The sequence below is a fragment of the Myotis daubentonii genome, chromosome 18 (assembly GCF_963259705.1).
Source record: "Myotis daubentonii chromosome 18, mMyoDau2.1, whole genome shotgun sequence".
In the NCBI taxonomy this organism is placed as follows: Eukaryota; Metazoa; Chordata; class Mammalia; order Chiroptera; family Vespertilionidae; genus Myotis; species Myotis daubentonii.
This window is the reverse complement of record NC_081857.1, coordinates 14,390,349-14,409,558: the sequence shown is the minus strand read 5'-3', so window position 1 is coordinate 14,409,558 and position 19,210 is coordinate 14,390,349. Positions and strand designations below refer to the sequence as shown.

General features: G+C 42.9%; 1 protein-coding gene across 4 annotated transcripts in view; it reads right to left on the bottom strand.

Annotated features, from left to right (window-relative positions):
• Window positions 1-8,060: 8,060 nt before the first annotated feature.
• TRAF5 (TNF receptor associated factor 5) overlaps window positions 8,061-19,210 on the bottom strand; it is a 44,042-nt gene continuing 32,892 nt past the window's right edge. For 3 of the 4 annotated variants that reach the window (XM_059675213.1, XM_059675212.1, XM_059675214.1), the window contains 6 exons: window positions 18,277-18,354; window positions 17,873-17,947; window positions 15,058-15,150; window positions 11,613-11,753; window positions 9,897-10,065; window positions 8,061-8,781 (listed from right to left, as the gene is read on the bottom strand). In XM_059675213.1, coding sequence (XP_059531196.1) covers window positions 8,204-8,781; window positions 9,897-10,065; window positions 11,613-11,753; window positions 15,058-15,150; window positions 17,873-17,947; window positions 18,277-18,354 — 1,134 coding nt within the window. In that variant the 3' untranslated portion in view covers window positions 8,061-8,203. The remainder of the gene's footprint in view (window positions 8,782-9,896; window positions 10,066-11,612; window positions 11,754-15,057; window positions 15,151-17,872; window positions 17,948-18,276; window positions 18,355-19,210) is intronic. The other variant, XM_059675215.1, reaches the window with a different exon arrangement.

Below are 19,210 nucleotides of genomic sequence, written 5' to 3'. Positions count from 1 at the left end.
CAGGTCTTATATTCAAGCTTGTAATCCATGTTGAGTTGACTTTTGTGTGTAGTGTGAGATGTGGTCCAGTTTTCCCATTACCATTTATTGAAGTACTTCTTTCCCCACTGTGATTTTTGGTACCCTTGTCAAGGATGAGTTGACTATATATGTATGAGTTTATTTCTGGGCACTCTATTGTTTTATTGGCCTATGTGTATTTTTTTTAATGTCTGGAACAATTTTTGGTTATCACAACTTGGAATTTTGTCACAATTTAGTTGCTACTTGGGATCTAGTAGTTAGAGGCCAGGGATATAGCTAAATATCCTACAATGCACAGGAAAGTTCTTCACAACTAAAATAATCCAACCCCAATGACAAGGGACAAAATTGAGAAAGTCTATTCTAGCCCAATCCACCAAAATCTCTTACTTAAAGTACTGTAACAGCCAATAACTGGGTTTCCTGATTTTACTTTTATACACTCTCTCCCCCACAAAGCACAGCTATATGATCTTGAGGGAAGGCGAGGGGGGTTGTGGTGGTTTGTGGAAGAGATTAACCAAAGAACTTACATGCATATATGCATAACTCATGAACACAGACAATAGTGTGGTGAAGGCCTGGGTGGGGGGCAGGTACGGGATGGAGGGGATTGATGGGGGGGGGAACAAAGGGGGACATCTATAATACTTTCAGCAATAAAGATAAATTAAATAAAAAATAACAATTTTAATTGAATTATAATTGACATACAATATTGTATCAGGAGTAGGGGACATTCACCCTTTCACCATTAAGCATGACGTTAGCTCTAGGTTTTGTAGATTCCTTTTATCAGAGTCCCTGCTATTCCTAGTTTGTTATTTATTCATGTTTGTTTTTGGAACACTGATAATGAACACAGGCACTTATTTTATGTAACTTACTGGTAAGTACACATTCTATTTGTTTGCTCTTTATAAATAGAGACAATTTTTAAGATAGAAAGCACAGTACAGAGCCCTAACTGGTTTGGCTCAGTGGACAGAGTATTGGCCTGCAGACTGAAGGGTCCTGGGTTTGATTCCAGCCAAGGGCACATGCCTGGGTTGCAGGCTCCATCCCTAGTAGGGGGCATGCTGGAGGCAGCCAATCAATGATTCTCTCTCATCCTTGATGTTTCTATCTCTTTCTCCCTCTCCCTTCCCCTCTGAAATCAATATATATATATACACACACACACACACACAGAAGTAGTGAATGCCATCTCCTGGTAAGACTATCAAGACCATATCAAATGCTACTGCCACTTCTCCTCACTCTTCACCATCTCTCTACCATTTCAGCAATGTAGCCTCTTTGATGGAGATGGGAGCAGGGGTGCTGAGTTGCAGGTGCAAACAGTCTTATTTGGGAAGCCCAGGCCAGGCAAAGCTCAGCTGGCCAGGAGCTCCAGCTACTGAGTCCTCTTATGAAGCAAGTCACACTGCTAGTTCTCTGGATTACAGACAGTGGTCATTTCTACAGCTGTTAAAGAGCCAAGGACTTCTAGATGGATTAGACTCTGTTTGGGGCTCCAAATATGATTTTCCTCATCTTGGTCGAGTTTTTTTCTTTTTTAAAGAACACAGTTGAATCTGTTGGGTTCATGGTGCTGAGTTTTTAAAATCATCAATATTGAATTTTGCCAAGTGCTTTTTTTTTGCATCTATTGATAGGAATATGTAGTTTTTCTTATGTAGTCTGTTAATAGAGTAAGATATACTAATTTTCAAATGTTGAACCAGCCATGAATTCCTGGGATAAATGATAGTGACAAAGTGTTTTTCTTTTACACATTGCTGGATTCAGTTTGCTATTTTTTTTTTAGGATTTTTTGCATCTTTGTTTATGAGGAACACTGATTTGGTTTTCAGGTTTTTTTAAAATCTGGTTTTGGTATCAGGAAACATTGGGTTAATAAAATGAGTTGGGAAGTTTTCCTTCCTCTTCTATTCTCTGAATAGCTTGTGCAGAATGACTATTACTTTGTCCTTAAACGTTTGGTAAAATTCGCCAATGAAACTACATGGCACTGGAGAGTTTTCCTTATCCCTTTCTTCTTGGGTGAATTTTGGTAGTTTTGGTGATCCATTTCATCTGAGATAAGTATAAAGTTGTTTGTAGAATTCCCTTATTGTGTTTTTTAATGTCTATCATGATCAGTAAAGACAGCTCTTAGAGCAGTGGTTCTCAACCTTCCTAATGCCGCGACCCTTTAATACAGTTCCTCATGTTGTGGTGACCCCCAACCATATAATTATTTTCATTGCTACTTCATAACTGTAATTTTGCTACTGTTATGAATAGTAATGTAAATGTCTGATATGCAGGATGTATTTTCATTGTTACAGATTGAACATAATTAAAGCAAAGTGATTAATCACAAAAACAATATGTAATTATGTATGTGTTTTCCGATGGTCTTAGGCGACCCCTGTGAAAGGGTCGTTCGACTCCCAAAGAGGTCGCGACCCACAGGTTGAGAACCGCTGTCTTAGAGCATGTATGTTATAGAAATGACCTAGTACAATTAAACACCAGACCAAGTAGAGAAAGGACATAACTGCAGCAGTACTAGCCTCAAGCCTTGTTATCACTGACTTTCAATTCCATATTCAGTCAGATACCAAACCTTTTGATTTGTCCTTGAAAATTCCTCTTAAGCCCAATACTGCTTGGCATAGCCCGTTAAGACCCCTAATCTACCTACCTAAAATATTCCACCTGTCACCTATGAGTCTCACTGCCTTTCTTCACATCCTTCACATTGCCGCCAGACTTACCTTCTTAAACTCCCAATGTTTCTGCACTGCCTACAACAGCGGTTCTCAACCTATGGGTGGAACGACCCTTTCACAGGGGTCGCCTAAGACCATCGGAAAACACATATATAATTACATATTGTTTTTGTGATTCATCACTATGCTTTAATTATGTTCAATTTGTAACAATGAAATTGAGGGTCACCGCAGCATGAGGAACTGTATTAAAGGGTCGTGGCATTAGGAAGGTTGAGAACCACCAGCCTAGAAGCTAAAGACCCTTCCCATCTGGCTTAGTCTTGCCTTTTGAACTGCAGTTCATTTTATGTCTCTAAATCAGGTGTTCTTAACATGTAGGCTTCGGAGGGGAGGGCTGCAATTATCTTGTCTTATACAAACTGCTGAAATGTTTGCCGAGAACAGTGATAACAATAATGACATTCAGGGGAAGAAGGCTCACTAACCAGGACTGGGTTAAAAGTACAAAACGAAGCATCAAGTACATTTTGAGGATGTGAAATATTACTAAACTCAGAGCTTAGACACCTGGTAAAAACGGAGCACTCAAGGGCCAGTGTGGAGAGCTCTGAGAAAGTTTGTAGACAACGGCCACATTTTCAGAGACAGGAACATTCTAGACAGCATTCAGGAAAAATTCCTCACCAGAAACAACTCAGGGGGAGATGTCCAGGTGTATGGGAAAGAGAAAGCGGCAACAGCACCAGCACTGGGGTAAGCTACACAGGAGATTCAAATTTCAACTCCATCCCGCCCAGCTGTTACTGCAAGCAAAGTATGTAAACTCTCTGTGCCTCGGTCTTCTCATTGGTATCTACCTAAGGCAGTGGTTCTCAACCTTGGCTGCACATTAGAATCACCGGGGAATCTTTTTAAAATCCTGATTTCTGGCCTCGTCCTCCGGAAATTCTGTTTCTCTGTTATGGGGTGGGGCCACAACATGAGTAACAAAGAAACAGAATTTCCGGAGGATGAGGCCCAGAAATCAGGATTTTTAAACAGATTCCCCGGTGACTCTAATGTGCAGCCAAGGTTGAGAACCACTGACCTAAGGAGTGGTGTGATGATTGAATACGTGCAAAACGCTTAGGTCAGTGTCCTATTCTCAAGGGATTCTTTAATTGTTTCTTTTATTTAGTAGGAGGAGAGATTAGGAAAGGACCCTGCACCGAGATGGGTGGTCCTTGGGAGAGATTTTCACGAAAAGAGGAAAGATTCAGAAGCTGCCACAAAGAGCAGATTCCCAATGGGAGTTGGAGGAAAGAACATTTCCGGGGGGGGGGGGGGGGGGGTGTCTGCGGGCCCTCAAGACGGGAGGAAGAGCAAGCCCTGAGAATAGGGTCAGACCAAGGTCACACCCTGCGGCCTTCGGCAGGGCCTCCAATAACGTGGTGCTGCTCAACCTGGTTTGGGTGATGAGCTGCCCTCGGAATGTTGCTTGTTTAGATCAGCCTACGATAAAATGACTCTCCTGACACTAGAAACTATCCACGATACTGAGGCTTTACCGTAGATATGCGAAGCCAATGACTATGCATGAGAAACGCTTACCAGAAAGGGCTCATCTCCCGGGGGAACCCTGAGCGCTGGGCGCGGCCTGATTTGGGGAGGAGAGGTCCACAGTCCTGGATGTGACCGAGAGGCCGGCTGGGGAGGGAGTTGGGGGAAAGGAAGAAAGAAAACGCCCGCGCGGCCTCTGTGTAGCTCTAGCCAGAGCTCCGACACTTACTGTAAACTGCAGGGAAACGACCTTCCTGGGCTGGCTCCAGCCCGGCCCGAGGGTGCTGAGGAACCAGGGCAGCGAGCACCCGCTGCCTCTGCAGAGCCCGACGCCGGGCCACGAGGTAATGAGCAGGGTGGGCGGGGCGGGGCCTCCGCGCATGCGCACACGTCAGAGGGCCGGAAATGCCCCTCCCACGACACAGATAGGGGCGGGGCCCACGGGGCTCTTCCGGCGCAGGGCACAGGGCGTACAGTCAGGCCTGTGGGCACGGGCTTGGCTTAATGTCTGGGGTTTGACTCGTTGCAGAGCGTTTCCGCATACATCGCCCAGAACCTCAGATCGTGGGGCCAAATTTTATAAGAGTGTCAACAAATGGCAGCATTTTTCCGGAATTTGTGATTTCATTTCAGGTTCTGTTACAGATTGTGGCCACGTGGCATTGTTTTCCGGGATTTGTTTTTTGGTATAGATTAATTTGCCCAGATTTGATACCAGTACAGTATTGAGGCCGTCTGGTAATGTGGTTATTGCTCCATGAATTGGAGTCTTCCCTTGTTTATTCATGTGAAGTCTTCCAGTTTTCTTGCTGTTCTGCACATTTTCCTTTAGGTTTTTACCTACCAGCTTTTGTTGCTGTTTTATACTCTTTGTAATAAACCCTAGGATAATTTGTTTTTTTGGTATGTTGATCTGTCTGGTCATTCGGCTGAACCAATTCTTTTGGATTTTATAAGTAAGAATTCATCTATCTGTAAATACCAATTTTGGCTTTCCTCCTAAATTCAGTACCACTGTATAGTGGCCTCGGGTAGTTCTTTCCAGAAGTTATTTGGATTGCATATTACATGTTGTTCATGTTTTTTGAAGGTTTCTGGTAGATAACCTTTTTTAAAAAGTAGGCAGTAGGGGTAAGTAGTTAGGAATAATTTTAAAAAGTTATCTGGGGGTCATATTGGCAGAACTGGGTGGGTGATTGGATGGAGACAGTGAGGGAGGAATCTAGAACAGCGTCCAAACTTCTCATTTGGATGGTGATGTCATTATCTGGGGTAGAATACACAGAGGATTCAGGTTGGCGGTGGTGGAGAGTGGGGAGATTTCCAGCTCAGTTTTAGTAAAGCTGACTTTAAAGTCCCTGTAGGACTTCTAAGTTTAGATGATCAGTGCGTACTTGGATATAGGAGTCTGCAGCTTAAGCAAAGGCCAGGGTCAGAGATACAGACAGAAGAGGGAGCAGCATGGGGTTGGATAATGATTCAAGAGTCAGCTGTGGGTGCACAGGGAACACTACTGTTCTCAGGGTGGCATTTGGTCCTACGGACATTCCTTTCCCATCTCTCTTGTACTTCTCTTACCTCTGAACATGCCTTCTCCAACCATTTTCTAAAAGAAAAAAGGTAGTCGGCATCGGCAGTGTCAATGGATTATCTGAGGGGCCACACAAAGGGTTGGTATCTCCTGTTTACTTGCATCCAAGGCTGGCCCTATGAGTTGAACTTGGCTGTGACTATTTCTTCTTTCTCCGAACACAGGATATTTGGAAATCAGGGTTTTGAACCCCGATCTGTTAATATGCATTAGTATGACCCCACTTCCACACCCTACTTCAATCCTGCAAATATATTTCTCAAGGTTAATGCCCCTTTTATGCCTAGTGTATTGTTTTTTCTTCACCAGGAATTGATATAAAATAAAAATGTAAATAAAATTGGAATCTTATTGACATAGATTAAAATGATTTCATATTGTAAAAGAGGAAAAAATATTTTACATGGATCTGCCTCTTTAAAACAAAAACTATAACTCTTATTTTGTAGGAAAGGGGGGCTTTTTACTGTAGAATACCTCATTTGTGATCACTGTTTCAATGATGGAGGATTACGAATTGGTAAGCAAACCATGCCATCACTTACACTTTTTATGTGGAGAAGTTGGATAAAACACAAAACTAGTATTTTAATAAATTCACTTTAAAATGTTTTTCACATCATCTACTTAAAACTCGTTATAACAATATGATCTCCCACTCCCCAGGAATACGGGGTGATCTTGAACTTGATTAGAAACACGGAAAACGAACACAGAAAACCGCCTGTGTGGTCTGGAGGAGGGCTTCCTGAGTTTGTCTGACCTGACATGTTGACCATCGACTGTACCAGGGTTTACCAGCAGCTACAGTGTAGTTCTTGAGAGTGTTTCTATTGTGAACTTATTTCTTTGAATTTAACCCTTTGAGATGATTTCTGCACTTTAGTTTTTTAGCATCTTGAAAATTTCACAGAAGAGATTAAGGAAGTTTCAGTTATTCCAGAAGCCACAGGAATAAATCATACCTCTTCTTCAGGTTAACTGTTCAGTTGTAAGGTGCATGGTCATCGCCTGAGTGAGCTGTGCTGAGTGTCCCTCAGCCGGTGGCACTTGTCCTTGCAGGATCAAGGGAGCCAGGCCACATGGGGGGGGGGCTCAGTTGCATGAGAATGAATTAGGGCTCAGGCAAACTGGGTATTTTTTGTTAACCTCAGGTCTATCAAGAGTCAGTAGGACTCAATCTTGACTTGAATATACACCTTCAGACCCATACAGAAAAATGATAAGAACATAATCACTTCTGTTCTTCACAGAATACTTAGGATTGCAACAAGAACAGTCACAAGTTTATATAAATACCCATTTTCATACCAATCTATGAAATAAAAATTTTCTCAAGAAGAATGGGAGAACTGTGTTTAGCAATCAGTTTTGGGTGGGAGTGCTTCTGACACCATGGGAAATTGTAATGATGTCTTCCCTAGGTTTTAAATTCCTCATTCATTTATGACATTTTCTCCATCATATACTAAATTCTGCCCATCCTCACATTAATTTACTGTTATTACCCAAAAACTTTTAAGTTATTTGTATACATACATACACATATATACATTAAGTTGAACCTTATTAAACTCTTAATATTTGTTTTTGATCTATAAAAACAGTCAGTTTTCCATATGGTTGACCCTAACAAAATCTGGATGTTTTTATAGTTGGATGTTTATATCTCCTTTTTTATATGCTATGTGGTACTTCCTTCTTTATTTCAGCAGGGAGAATGAAGATGCCTACTCTTGTCACCACTTATGCAGCCTTCAAAAATTGTGTCTGCTGACTACTGGTGACCTTCATGAAAATATTTAGAGGTGTAGTAATTCAGGATCTGACCCAAAAACGTCTGTTCCAACTGGACATACTGTCTTGTAATTACACCATCCATCTACTGATCTGGAACAATCCACCTTAGAAGACGGCTTTTGTAGGCATATGGTCAAGTCTAGAACCAGCAGACCAAATACCAAGCATTTTCAACTGGGAATTCTACACCTGTGTCCTCATTGACATTTAACATAGAGTGCCTACTCTCAGACCCCATGCTAAGCACCAGCAAAAAAGAGATGTCCCAGACCTTGCTTTCAATAAACTTTCAAGAGATAGAAAAATATAAATAAGAGGATATCCTAAGTACTTTAACTTTCAAACTGGGAAAGAGTTAAATGTAAAAAGAAGACAGCACTTAGAAAGTTTTAAACTGACTTCAAACACTAAGGGCAAAGGCCAAATACAAATGTGGACTGAGTTGAAATTCAGTCACCGCGCTAACCAAAGGTTTCCTCCACGGTCCTGGACCCAAGACGTCCTCGTATCCCCCCAGAAACAGTGCCTAGAGCTCCTCCAGGTCAGTTAAATCCACTGCCACTTTCAAGAAGATGGTGTCATCTTTAATGTAGGTGTTCTTGGCATTCTCCAAAGTGGAGTGAGCCACGAAGCGCGGACAGCCGGAGGCAATGTTCATCTCCCCGTCGGGGCGTTTAAAGCTGCTGCTATTGGGGTCAGCCTTGAAGGTCTCCATAATGTGGTTCTTTTTGCCACTCTGGTCCAAAAGCATCAGGGTGACCCTCTGCCGAAACGGCCACTGCAACAGTGAGTCAAACTCCCCTCGCATCACCACAAAGTACAGCGACAGGTGCGTCCCCTTCCCGGACCCGTCCCCGTTCAGGTAGGCTCTGGCGCAGAGGCGGTAGCCACACCGGCTGGTGTAGAAGGGCTGGCTGAAGATGGACACCGTGTGCCCGCCCAGCGCCTCCCTCTTCTTCATCGCATAGTCAGTCACCTTCCAGATGAGCTTTCCATTGTAGCAGGCGCCTTCCAGCAGTTTGAATCGCTCTTCATTTTTATTCAGCTGTGCTTTATGAATATTAATGTGGGCGTCGTGTTTGTTCGTCTCCCCTTCCAGAACAACTGTAAACAAACAAACAAACAAACAAACAAACAGATGCTGTAAGGCCTGAGTTGTTTTTAGAATTTGCCCAAAGTGGAATTTTGCTATCTGAAAAGAACCGATAAAATCCTGGCATCCTAAAGATAAAGTGAATTCAATGTCCGCCAATGGACCATTTGTATTACTAATAGCAACTCTGTGAATCTCACGTCTTGGCAAGAGTGGCGCCAAGCAAACTTGCCTGTGTTCTCTTGACCTGAAACTCACCCACATGTAGAGAAGACACTCAACATTCCACTAACGTGTGCAAGCCTGTGAGCCCCCCCTGCCCCCCCCCCCTCGTTTTCAAACCGGGATGCTTTTAAACAACCAAACCCTCTTATGTTTCTCTGTACATCCCTGCCTCGAGCAAGTCTATTGGCACGGCACCAATTTTTCAGCAGCATTTGCTCACTTCCTATCTCTGTGTCACATTTTGGGAATTCTGGCAATATATCCAATTTTTTCATTACACTTGTGATGGTGATCTGTGATCAGTGATCTTTGATGTTACTAGGGTAAGAGCCTTCGCCCAGCAAAACGATGACGACTCCCTGAAGCCTCAGATGACAGCATTTCTTGGTGATAAAGTATCATTTAATGAAGGCATGTACATTAGTTTTTTTCCAAACAACTCTATTGCACACTTAATAGACTACGTATAGTGTAAATGTAACTTCTATATGTACTGGGAAACCAAAACATCCGTGGCTCACTTCATTGCGATACCTGCTTTATTGCGGTGGTCTGGAATCAAACCCGCAGTATCTCCAAGGTATGCTTCCACTTCAAACAGTGTTCCGACCACGTTTTTCTTAGCTTTCTCCTTATTTCCCACTCTCAATTAAAAGCCACCATTCCCTTGTTCCTGGCATTTCCGGGCCCTTTTCTACCCTTTGCCTCTTCCGGCCCCCATTATGGCTCTTCATGATTTTTGCCCGAGTAGCCAGAATATCATGCTGTTGTGTTTCGCAAATACCAGATTCAACCAGTTTCTCCTGGACAGCTGTGACTCCATTTGGCCAGGTGTTTGCTTGTTTCATGAACACATGCAGACAAGAGTCATCAAAAGGGAAGCATAAAATATGAGACATACCTAATCTTTGATCATTGCTTTCTAGCAGGGTTATTTTCTCTTTCACTGTATCAATCGCTTCTACCAAAGGCCTCAGATCGAATTTATTTTGTTGCTGGTTTGCCATCTGTAATAATTGACGCACTTGAGCTTCTAGCCAAGCCGACTTGTCAATGTGACTGGCAAGAACCTTTCAGTACAAAATGGACATTAATATCTTAGTCAATGAATATCTTAGTAATTCATCAAGATGCAATTTTAAATTCAAACATTTCGCATTTAATTAATCAATTAATGAAATGAAAACTACATAGTCCAGAACAGAAAATTCAATGAGGATGCAGAGAGATTAACCACCTATATCTTCCTCGTCCTCATCCTTCCCTTCCTCCCCCTCCTCCCCCTCCTCCTCCTCCTCCTCCTCTTCCTCCTCCTCCTCCTCCTCCTCCTCCCCCCTATCCCAGCTCCTGTTCCAAATCTTTAAATTTCTCACCTGATTTTTACTCCTCTCTCAATTTCTCTCCACTTAGTTATCTAACCTCTCTTTAGATCTCTGGTCTCATGCTCTCTCTCCTCTTACCTATCACTGCCTTGTTAGAAGCTACCCTCCGGATTCACTTCTGTTCTGCAAGAAGGCAGAGAAGGAGCTGGAAGCCAGCCACCTGTTCTGGCCTGAGCACTACAGGTGTACACAAGTGCCCTGAGATGAGGCCTGGCCTTCTGATTGCTCTCTTTAAATGGAAGAGGTTAAATACAACTAAAACAATAGTTCCCTCCCCAATGCTTGAATTCTGACTTCTCACTGTGTTAGAAAAAGAATTTAAATGGTAACATATAATGCATTTCCTTTTCTCTACACACACACACACACACACACACACACACACACACACACACACAGTGTGCTGACAAAGTATGCAAACTATATGGCCTGCATCTTCTTGGATCCAAATTTCAAAACTATTGCCCATACCACATGTCTTTTTCACTATAAATGTTATTATTTTATAATCACAATAAAGACATTATTCATTAGGAATTTGTTTATGGTTATTTCACATTCATGATTTACAAATAATTTTGCTATATCTGAGTGGTATTTAAAGCATTTTCTTCCCAAGAGAATTAATAGTTTCACTTTGTTGACTATAAAAAGCAGAACTATAGATGTTCTCAATGAACCAAGTGACTAGTATTGGCCCAACATGAATTAAAATCCTAAATGCCATAAATGACATAAAAGAATTAATGTTAAATTTACTGATGTTGCTAAATGTACTGGGGTTCTGTAAAAGCTCTTTATTCTTACAAAATACATACTAAAGTATGGAGGGGTAAAATGCCACAATATATGCAGCTTATTCTCACCTGGTTCGAGAAGAACAAAGGGAGAGGCCTGACTGGCGTGCACAGTGGTTAGAGCACCATCGTGTAGATCAAAGGGTCGCAGGTTCGACTTTTGGTCAAGGTCACATACCTGGGTTGCAGGTTTGATCTCTGGCCCCAGTCAGGGCATGTGCGGGAGGCAACCAATCGATGTGTCTCTCTCATATCAAAGTTTCTTTCTCTCTCTCTCTTTCTTTCCCCCCTCCCTCCCTCTCTTTCACTCTCTCTAAAAATCAATGGGAAAAATATCCTTGGGTGAGGATTAACAACAACAAAACTGATAAGAGGAACCCTCACTGCCAATTAATTGAAGTCTAAATCTTGGCTATGAGTAGCAAGGTCGTTTCTCACCTGGATGTTTGAGAGGAAGTTTCCATTTTTGCCAAACAGCTGTGTGAACTGCTTGAACTCCTTTTCGAATTTCTTTACAGTTTCTGCTAGCTGCTGGATTTTGCTTTCTTTCCGTTCTAGGCTCTTATACAAGTCAGAAATCTAGTAACAGGAATGTGAATGAGGTCATTTAAATGCAGGCATACATATTAAAATAAATATACTTCTAGGAAAATATTGCAGGTAAGAAAGTGTTTTGAGGAAAACTATATATATGTGTGTGTGTATGTATATATTTCTAGGAAAATATTTACAGGTAGATTCCTATATAATTCTAGGAAAATACTTGCAGGTGCTTTGAAAAATACCTGGTCCACAGATGTCTCATCAGCTTTTCCTATGCCTAACCCGCTATGATGGCTCATCTAATGATAGTGACATCATGTGGCTGAATTTACTGAACTGGTTCTCTTCATTCACTCATTTACAGATGACAAAACAGAGGAACAGAGAGTTTAAGTCACCCGCCCAGCACAGAGCTAGCCAGTGGTAGGCAAAATGCACTACTCTCTCAGAATTCAGAATCTATTTGAAAGAAATAACCAGAAATCTAAGAGTGACCTAGACAACTCTTCTCTCACCCTCATATCCACTCATTCAGCAATACTTGCCAACTTAACTTCCTAACACACAACAAAACAAACAAAATATCCATTTCTCATTTCATCTCATCTTGTTTCAGCCTTCATAACTTCCCACAGGACTGTTACAACGGCGTCCCAATTGGTCCTACACTCTCCCTCACACATGTGCCAAAAGGGTGTCTATGGGAGCCGGGACTGGCATGGATCCCATGGCCACCGTAACCCCAGCAATGGGCCTGGCATCAGTAGGTGCCTGATAAATATTTGTTGAATGAGTGAATGAATGCTTCTTGTCTTTAATCTTTTTCTCCAATGCATATTCCATATGGTGTCCACAGTAATATGAAGAGACAGATCTGGTCTTGTCACCCCCACTTACCTATCTCTAGTGGCCTTTTACAGGCCATCCAGGGCCCTGCAGTCTTCCCTGGCTGCCTTTTCAGCCTCATGCCCATTCACATTTCACATGCGCCCTGACCAGTGAGACCACACAATTTCTATTTCCCATCAAGCCTTGGTCTCTCAGACACTTCCTCCTCCATCTAGAAAGTACTGCTTTCTCAGCCTCCACTTAAGAGCATATCCTCTCAGAACTACATTTCCTTACTAGGACCACCTACCCAGGCCACCTCACAAGTTCCATGACACCCTGACCATAATCTAGTGTATAACTTACCTTCATTACTCTTACTGCTTTTTGTTGTTATTGCTGTTATTATTTAGGGTTTTTTTTTCTTCATTAAATTGTTGGTACTACATCTTATTTCTTTATCCCCAAAGACTCACAAAGTGCCTGGCACACAGAAGGCATGGTGAATGAATGCACAAATAGCTTGCAACAACCATCTGATCTCTGACCCAGAATCTACTAAGATCCCAAGAGCTGACTTCCACCCATGCACCAGACTTATCTCCCTGAACAAGAGCAAACTCAGGCGTCTCCCCACCCTCACATCTAACCTGCTCCTGAACACTACCATGTTCCTTGCCTTCTAAGCTTGCAGCATCCCAATCCAATCTCTGAATGTTTCCCAATACCCTCTTTCCATCCCCACTGACACAGCCTGGATCAATCCTTCCCCATCACCTCACCTCTTCCAGCATCTTGTCTCCACCTAACACTGAAATGCTGTGCCAAGAGCTTAAATACATTACCTCTTAACCCTCACCACAACCCCATTTTACAAATTAGGAAATTGGGGAAGAGAGAGGTTAGGTAGCATCCTCAAACTCATGGGACTACTGGGGAACCAGTCCTGGAACCCAGGCATTCTGGCACAGAGCTCTCGCTCATCAATTTCTGGCTCTACTGCTACACTGTCTAGTTTATTGCAACCCCTTCTGCCTGGTCCCGCTGTCCTCATTCTCTTCTCTTCTCTCCCTCTATCCATCCTCCATGCGACTGCCAGCTGTCTTACCTTTTAAAACCAAACAAACAATTAGCTGGCCAAGTATTTTTCCAATGTAAAAGCCTCCATTAGTTCCCTATTACTGACAAACACAGTTCACATTTTTGGCCCTCAGATTCTTTCTAGTATTAGGCAGAATATTAATGAGTGAAAAAATAACTGAATGCATCGTGTTCAAACATGTCTTGGCTCACGTGGAAGGCCACTGCAATCTGGATCCAACAGACCACACTTCCGGCCATTCCCTGTCTCTCACTCGGGTATCTTTCCACCCCAAAAGCACATTTCCTTGAACTGTCAGCCTCTCTCATGCCTCCCCGTGTTGGCACAAACTTTCCCCTTCTGGGCTGTCCTCTTTCCACAACATTTTAACCGACAGACCTCTTCCTTCAAGATGTAACTCTGATGTCCTTTCCCAACTCCCCTGGAGTATACTGAGGCAGCCTCTGAACCCAGACACAGGGTACCCCCAAAGCATGTCCCGTGAGGCTCGGCAACTTGCCTGTCTACATTTCTGTGAGTTCTTCCTCAACTCAGTGTTCCTAGCAACTAACACTGTATCTGACTTGTGGGAGGTGTTTGTTATATGAATGGATGGATGAATGAGGCAATGATACAGAAAAAGCTTGGGAATGGCTACTAGGCAGCATGGTTTCTACCAAAGTTACAGTTTGATCGGTCTTTCTAATTTTCTCTGGGATCTGACCCTAGAACTCACACACCTACTTTCATCTGAACTCAGACATCGTAAAATAATCGATAAGAGAAAATCCAGCTCCCTGTCTGCAATAGATGGTGCTCTTCCCTATGTGAACTTGAAAAGCCTGATCCTCTGAGATGTGCTAATAAGACAATTAACTCTTACAATCATTACTCAATAAAATCATCATCTGCACACATACTTTCACTCGATAATCGCAACTCGGTGAACTAAATATGGACGTGGGCATTTATCAGGTTGCAAAGCTTCTCAAAGGCAGGAGTTAGGACTTACTACAAAATACATAAACCCATAGTGCCTAGAAGAGATTGTCAACTGCTATTTCACGTAATACAGGCTTCATTTAAAACATCAGACACCTCCTAGGCACCTCCTAGGTGCCAGGTATCATTAACTAAAAGGTGTGTCGAGAGGCTGCAGACAGGACTATGGGACATGGGTTTGAGATCGAATCCTGACACAAGTTACAAACATATCAAACTTTGAGTTACTTCCTCTGTTGAATGAGGATCTCAAAGGCATCTTCCACTTCTCATGTTCTACAATCCTATGACTCTGTCTGGCCACTTCATAGAAAAAGACCTACCTCCGGTCGACTTACACTGAAACAGAATATAAGAACACCAAGAATTGCAAATCCCAGCAATTCTGCTGCCCGCCTTTCATATTTGAACCCTTGAATATTCATTTACCTGTTCTTCTAATCGGAAGTTCTTTTCTAAAATGAGAAGCATGTGGTCCCGTAAGGCCGAGTGCTCATGCTGCTTCAGGTTCGACGGTTTACCCTTCAACATGAAGAGAAAAATAAGGCAGGTTGTGGAAAGTGTCCCCAGACGAGGAGGGTGGTGGGATACCCCGCTAAAACAGAACTTCAACAACGTTGCTTACTTGTCTCAAGGTGGGTTGCGGGGGAAATGGCCCTCCAGTCCCCTTTCCAGGGTTAAGATTCTACAGTACCCATGAGACAATTTTAAACTTACAGGGGCAGAGAACCAGGCCGCTATCAAAACTCAATGCTGATTTCCTTCCTTGCCCTGAGAATAAAGGGTGGGGCAAAGTAGGTTTACAGTTGTGAGTATGCGAAACACAGAATTTATGCTTGTATTATGTAAGATAAAGTTTTAGCCATCACGATTGCTAAAGGCTTCCTATTTATTGTATATCTGCAGGAGTATTAATGGGAGCTGAGGCTGGGAGTTTCCAGCCTAAGGAGCATAATTTCTCATGTTAATTTTATTTTGAGATTTGTAGAGTCTGAACAAAATTTCTAGGGATATTGTGTAGGGGGTTGGAGTTTATGTGCTGCTTGTGGGTGAGCTCCAAGGGGATGTCACTTTCCGAGTCATCTCAAACTCTCTTATCTGTTTCGTTTCTCTCCCCAGCTGCCTAATACAGCCACAAGGACTGAGAGTGCTAGGCAACCAACCTTTACGTGCACATCCCCACATGAGTCAATTATTAACTTTTGTTCTTAATCCTCACCCAAGGACATTTTCTCATTGATTTTTAGACAGGGTGGAAGGGAGAGGAAGAGACACACAGAGAGAAACATCAATGTGAGAGACATCAATTGGTTGCCTCCTGCACGTCCCTGATTAGGGCCAGGATCAAGTCTGCAACTGAAGTATGTGCCCTTGACTGGAATCGAGCTTGGGGACCCTTCAGTCCCCAGGCTGACACTCTATCCACTGAGTCAAGCTGGCTAGGGCAGGAGTCAGTTATTTAATTACAGTTGAATTGGACTTCCCTACGGGGCTCCTGTACATCGTGAGGGATACCTCTGATACCTCTACAGAGATTCTTAGTTGCCTAAGAATACCCAAGGTTACAGCTGGAGGAGGATGTGCCCCTTATCTTTAGAGTCGAATAAGTTCAGGTTCTCATTTACCCAGTAAAGGTTTTGTTCAGACCTTCAGGAAGCAATTCCAATTGAAAAACCGGCCACCCCCCTCCCCCCCCCCCCACCCCCCATCATTATACCGACCCTTTTCTTTAGCCTAAGTTCTCTCAACCCTTAACCTTTAGCTCCACCTTGAGGATTTCACAAAACAGCTCAAAGAAAGTCAGCTTCTAACCTTAAAACAGGGAGGTTCGGATTTCCAAAGAAAACTCACTCAAGTCCACCATTGCAAAGCGAGGAGCCAGTGGGGCACAGCGGGCCCCTGTTTGTACCTAGTACAGTCCAGGTGTGCAAGGTGGCCCTGGATGGGACCCTCTGGAATCCCACTGCACTACACCATAATAAGACAATCCATGTATTGGTAAGGGTATCCGAGTTACGGCACCATCATGTTGGTGGTGAAAATGGCACCAGAATGTTACCAATGACGGGACCTTGGTTCAGCAACATCAGTCCTTGAATTCTGGCCAAGGAAGAATTCAGAGCCAAGACTCAAACTATAAGGAAGAGTTTATTTAGAAAGTCACAGAGGTAATAGAAATGGGCTCAGGAAACAAGAGACAGAGACAAAAGAAGGGCCCTTTGTGCTTAAGAGAAAGAGAGAGGTCAGGAAAATGTACTTGGGGAAAGGAGGTGGGGAAGGCATAAGTGTGCTCCACAGAGAGAGCTGCTATTCTTATATTCCTATTTATTAATTACTGTATTCTTTGCCATACGAACAACTGTAAACCTACTTTTGCCCCACCCTCCATATGACTGTGGGCTAAGTGTAATTATTATCATCTTTCAACTCTTCCCATAGAAAACCTATCTTCTAGGTGAACTAGCTCCCGACCAGTTCGAAGCTAGGTTAGTTCTCCCTCCTGCTAAACACATTTCCATTCTTCTATCACCATCCTGCTATCACAGGCTGAAGGTATGCAACCTAATTCTAATTCCAGCCCAAGCAAATTTATTTCCCTCACAATCATTGCAAAGTGCCTATATTACCAATAAAAGCAAATCTTAGGGATTCTGGGTGATCCATGAATTCAAAGCAAACATTTGTCATCGATTTCCCTTCTGTTTAGGGTTGGCCCCTTGGCCGGAGAATAAATCCCTTCCCCAGCTTTGGTACTGATGTAAATTCTAGAATACAACCCAATTGGAAGTTTGGGCCTAACTATAAAGACGATTTCTTTCAGAGCTGGAAAGCAATTCTGTATTTCATGCACTGGAAAGGTAAAGGTAAACCCTACCCCTTATAGCAAAGACAAATATATATATATACATACATATACATATACACACACACACAAATATATATATACTTACATATATATGTAAGTATATATTATATATATTATATATATATAATATGTGTAAGTATATATTATATATATAGTATATATGTAAGTATATATTATATATATTTAAGTATATATTACATTACATATCTCCTGTTGGTTCTATGTCTCTGGAGAACCATGACAAATACAATTCCCAGACTTAAAGTTCTCATAAGTGAATGTCCTTTTGCATCCCGGACGGAATCGAAGAGTACAAGGAACTCACCCAATGAATTACACAGCAGAATGTAGAGGCAGAAACAGAAAGGCGCTCCATACCTTTACAGGACAGCCATAGTGCTTGAAAGGACAGTCTTGTTCCGCTTCAGGACACACAGCCAGGTGTTTATCCACCTACGAAAGGGACAGCCTCACGCTACAGAAATTCATCGGCCATTCTCCACTGTCTGGTGTAACTGCAGCAAGTAGGGAGCCAAGGGAGGCTTGGGAAGAAGGGCGGGAACAGGAGCAGGAAAAGGCGGTGCTGAGGCTTGGTGGAGGGAGCACTATGGTGAAAACGGAGGAGAATTCTCGGGAAATGGGAGGGGAGACACAGACATGGTTATCATGGGTGTCGTTTAAGCCCGGGGCCTTCGCGTAGGCGATTTTGTCAGACACGCCCCATCACGACTGCTAAAACTTTATCGTACATGAAATCTCCTGAGAGGATGATTTACAGTTACCTCATTCCTGGGAACCATCTGCACACACTTGTTGGGACAAGGTACTGGGTACTCGGGACACACGTTTTCTTCATGATTCTGAAACAGAAAGAGTGTGATGAGACAAGGCCACCTTCGCTTTCACGGGTCCCCTTTATGCCCTCAGAGTGTTGATACACATGTCTCTTTGGGAATCTATGCATGTGGCTCACCGTCAGGAAGGCATGGCCCACTTCCAGAAAGGATTGCATATAGACGGCCGCTTTCTTGGTATAAAGCAGCGGTTCTCAACCTGTGGGTCACGACCCCTTTGGCGGTTGAACGAACCTTTCACAGGGGTCGCCTAAGACCATCCTGTTTATCAGATATTTACATTACGATTCATAACAGTAGCAACATGACAATTATGAAGTAGCAACGAAAATAATTTTATGGTTGGGTCACAACATGAGGAACTGTATTTAAAGGGCCAGAAGGTTGCGAACCACTGGTATAAAGGAATTCAGTTCCATTAAATTTCCCAGTTATTCCGAAAGAAAGTCGGAAGGCACAGGACATCAGAGGGCAGGCTGTGGGAGTCATCAGTGTGGCTCCTCTGGCACAGGTGAAAGGTACCCATGCTCTTGTTTTATGCCCACAGCCAACCTCCCCGGTCAGACCACAGCATCCTGAGGACAGACAGTACTGCCACCTCCTTGTGACCCATCTCTAGCGTCCCTCCTTGCCCACTCATCCTCAGCAGGTGTTCAAACAATATTTTTGCCCATGATAAACGAGTACAGTCCTACCACCAAGAGGGCTTTTGTTTCTTACACAACTTCTCTCACATAAAGTTATTCTTTAGGCCTAGTATTTCTGTACAAAAATAACTCCAGAAAGGTGGGCTTCTGGTAGCCCATCTGATTCCCTGTGATCACTCCAGCAGAATGTAGCCCCCTAAAGGTGAGAAATTTAT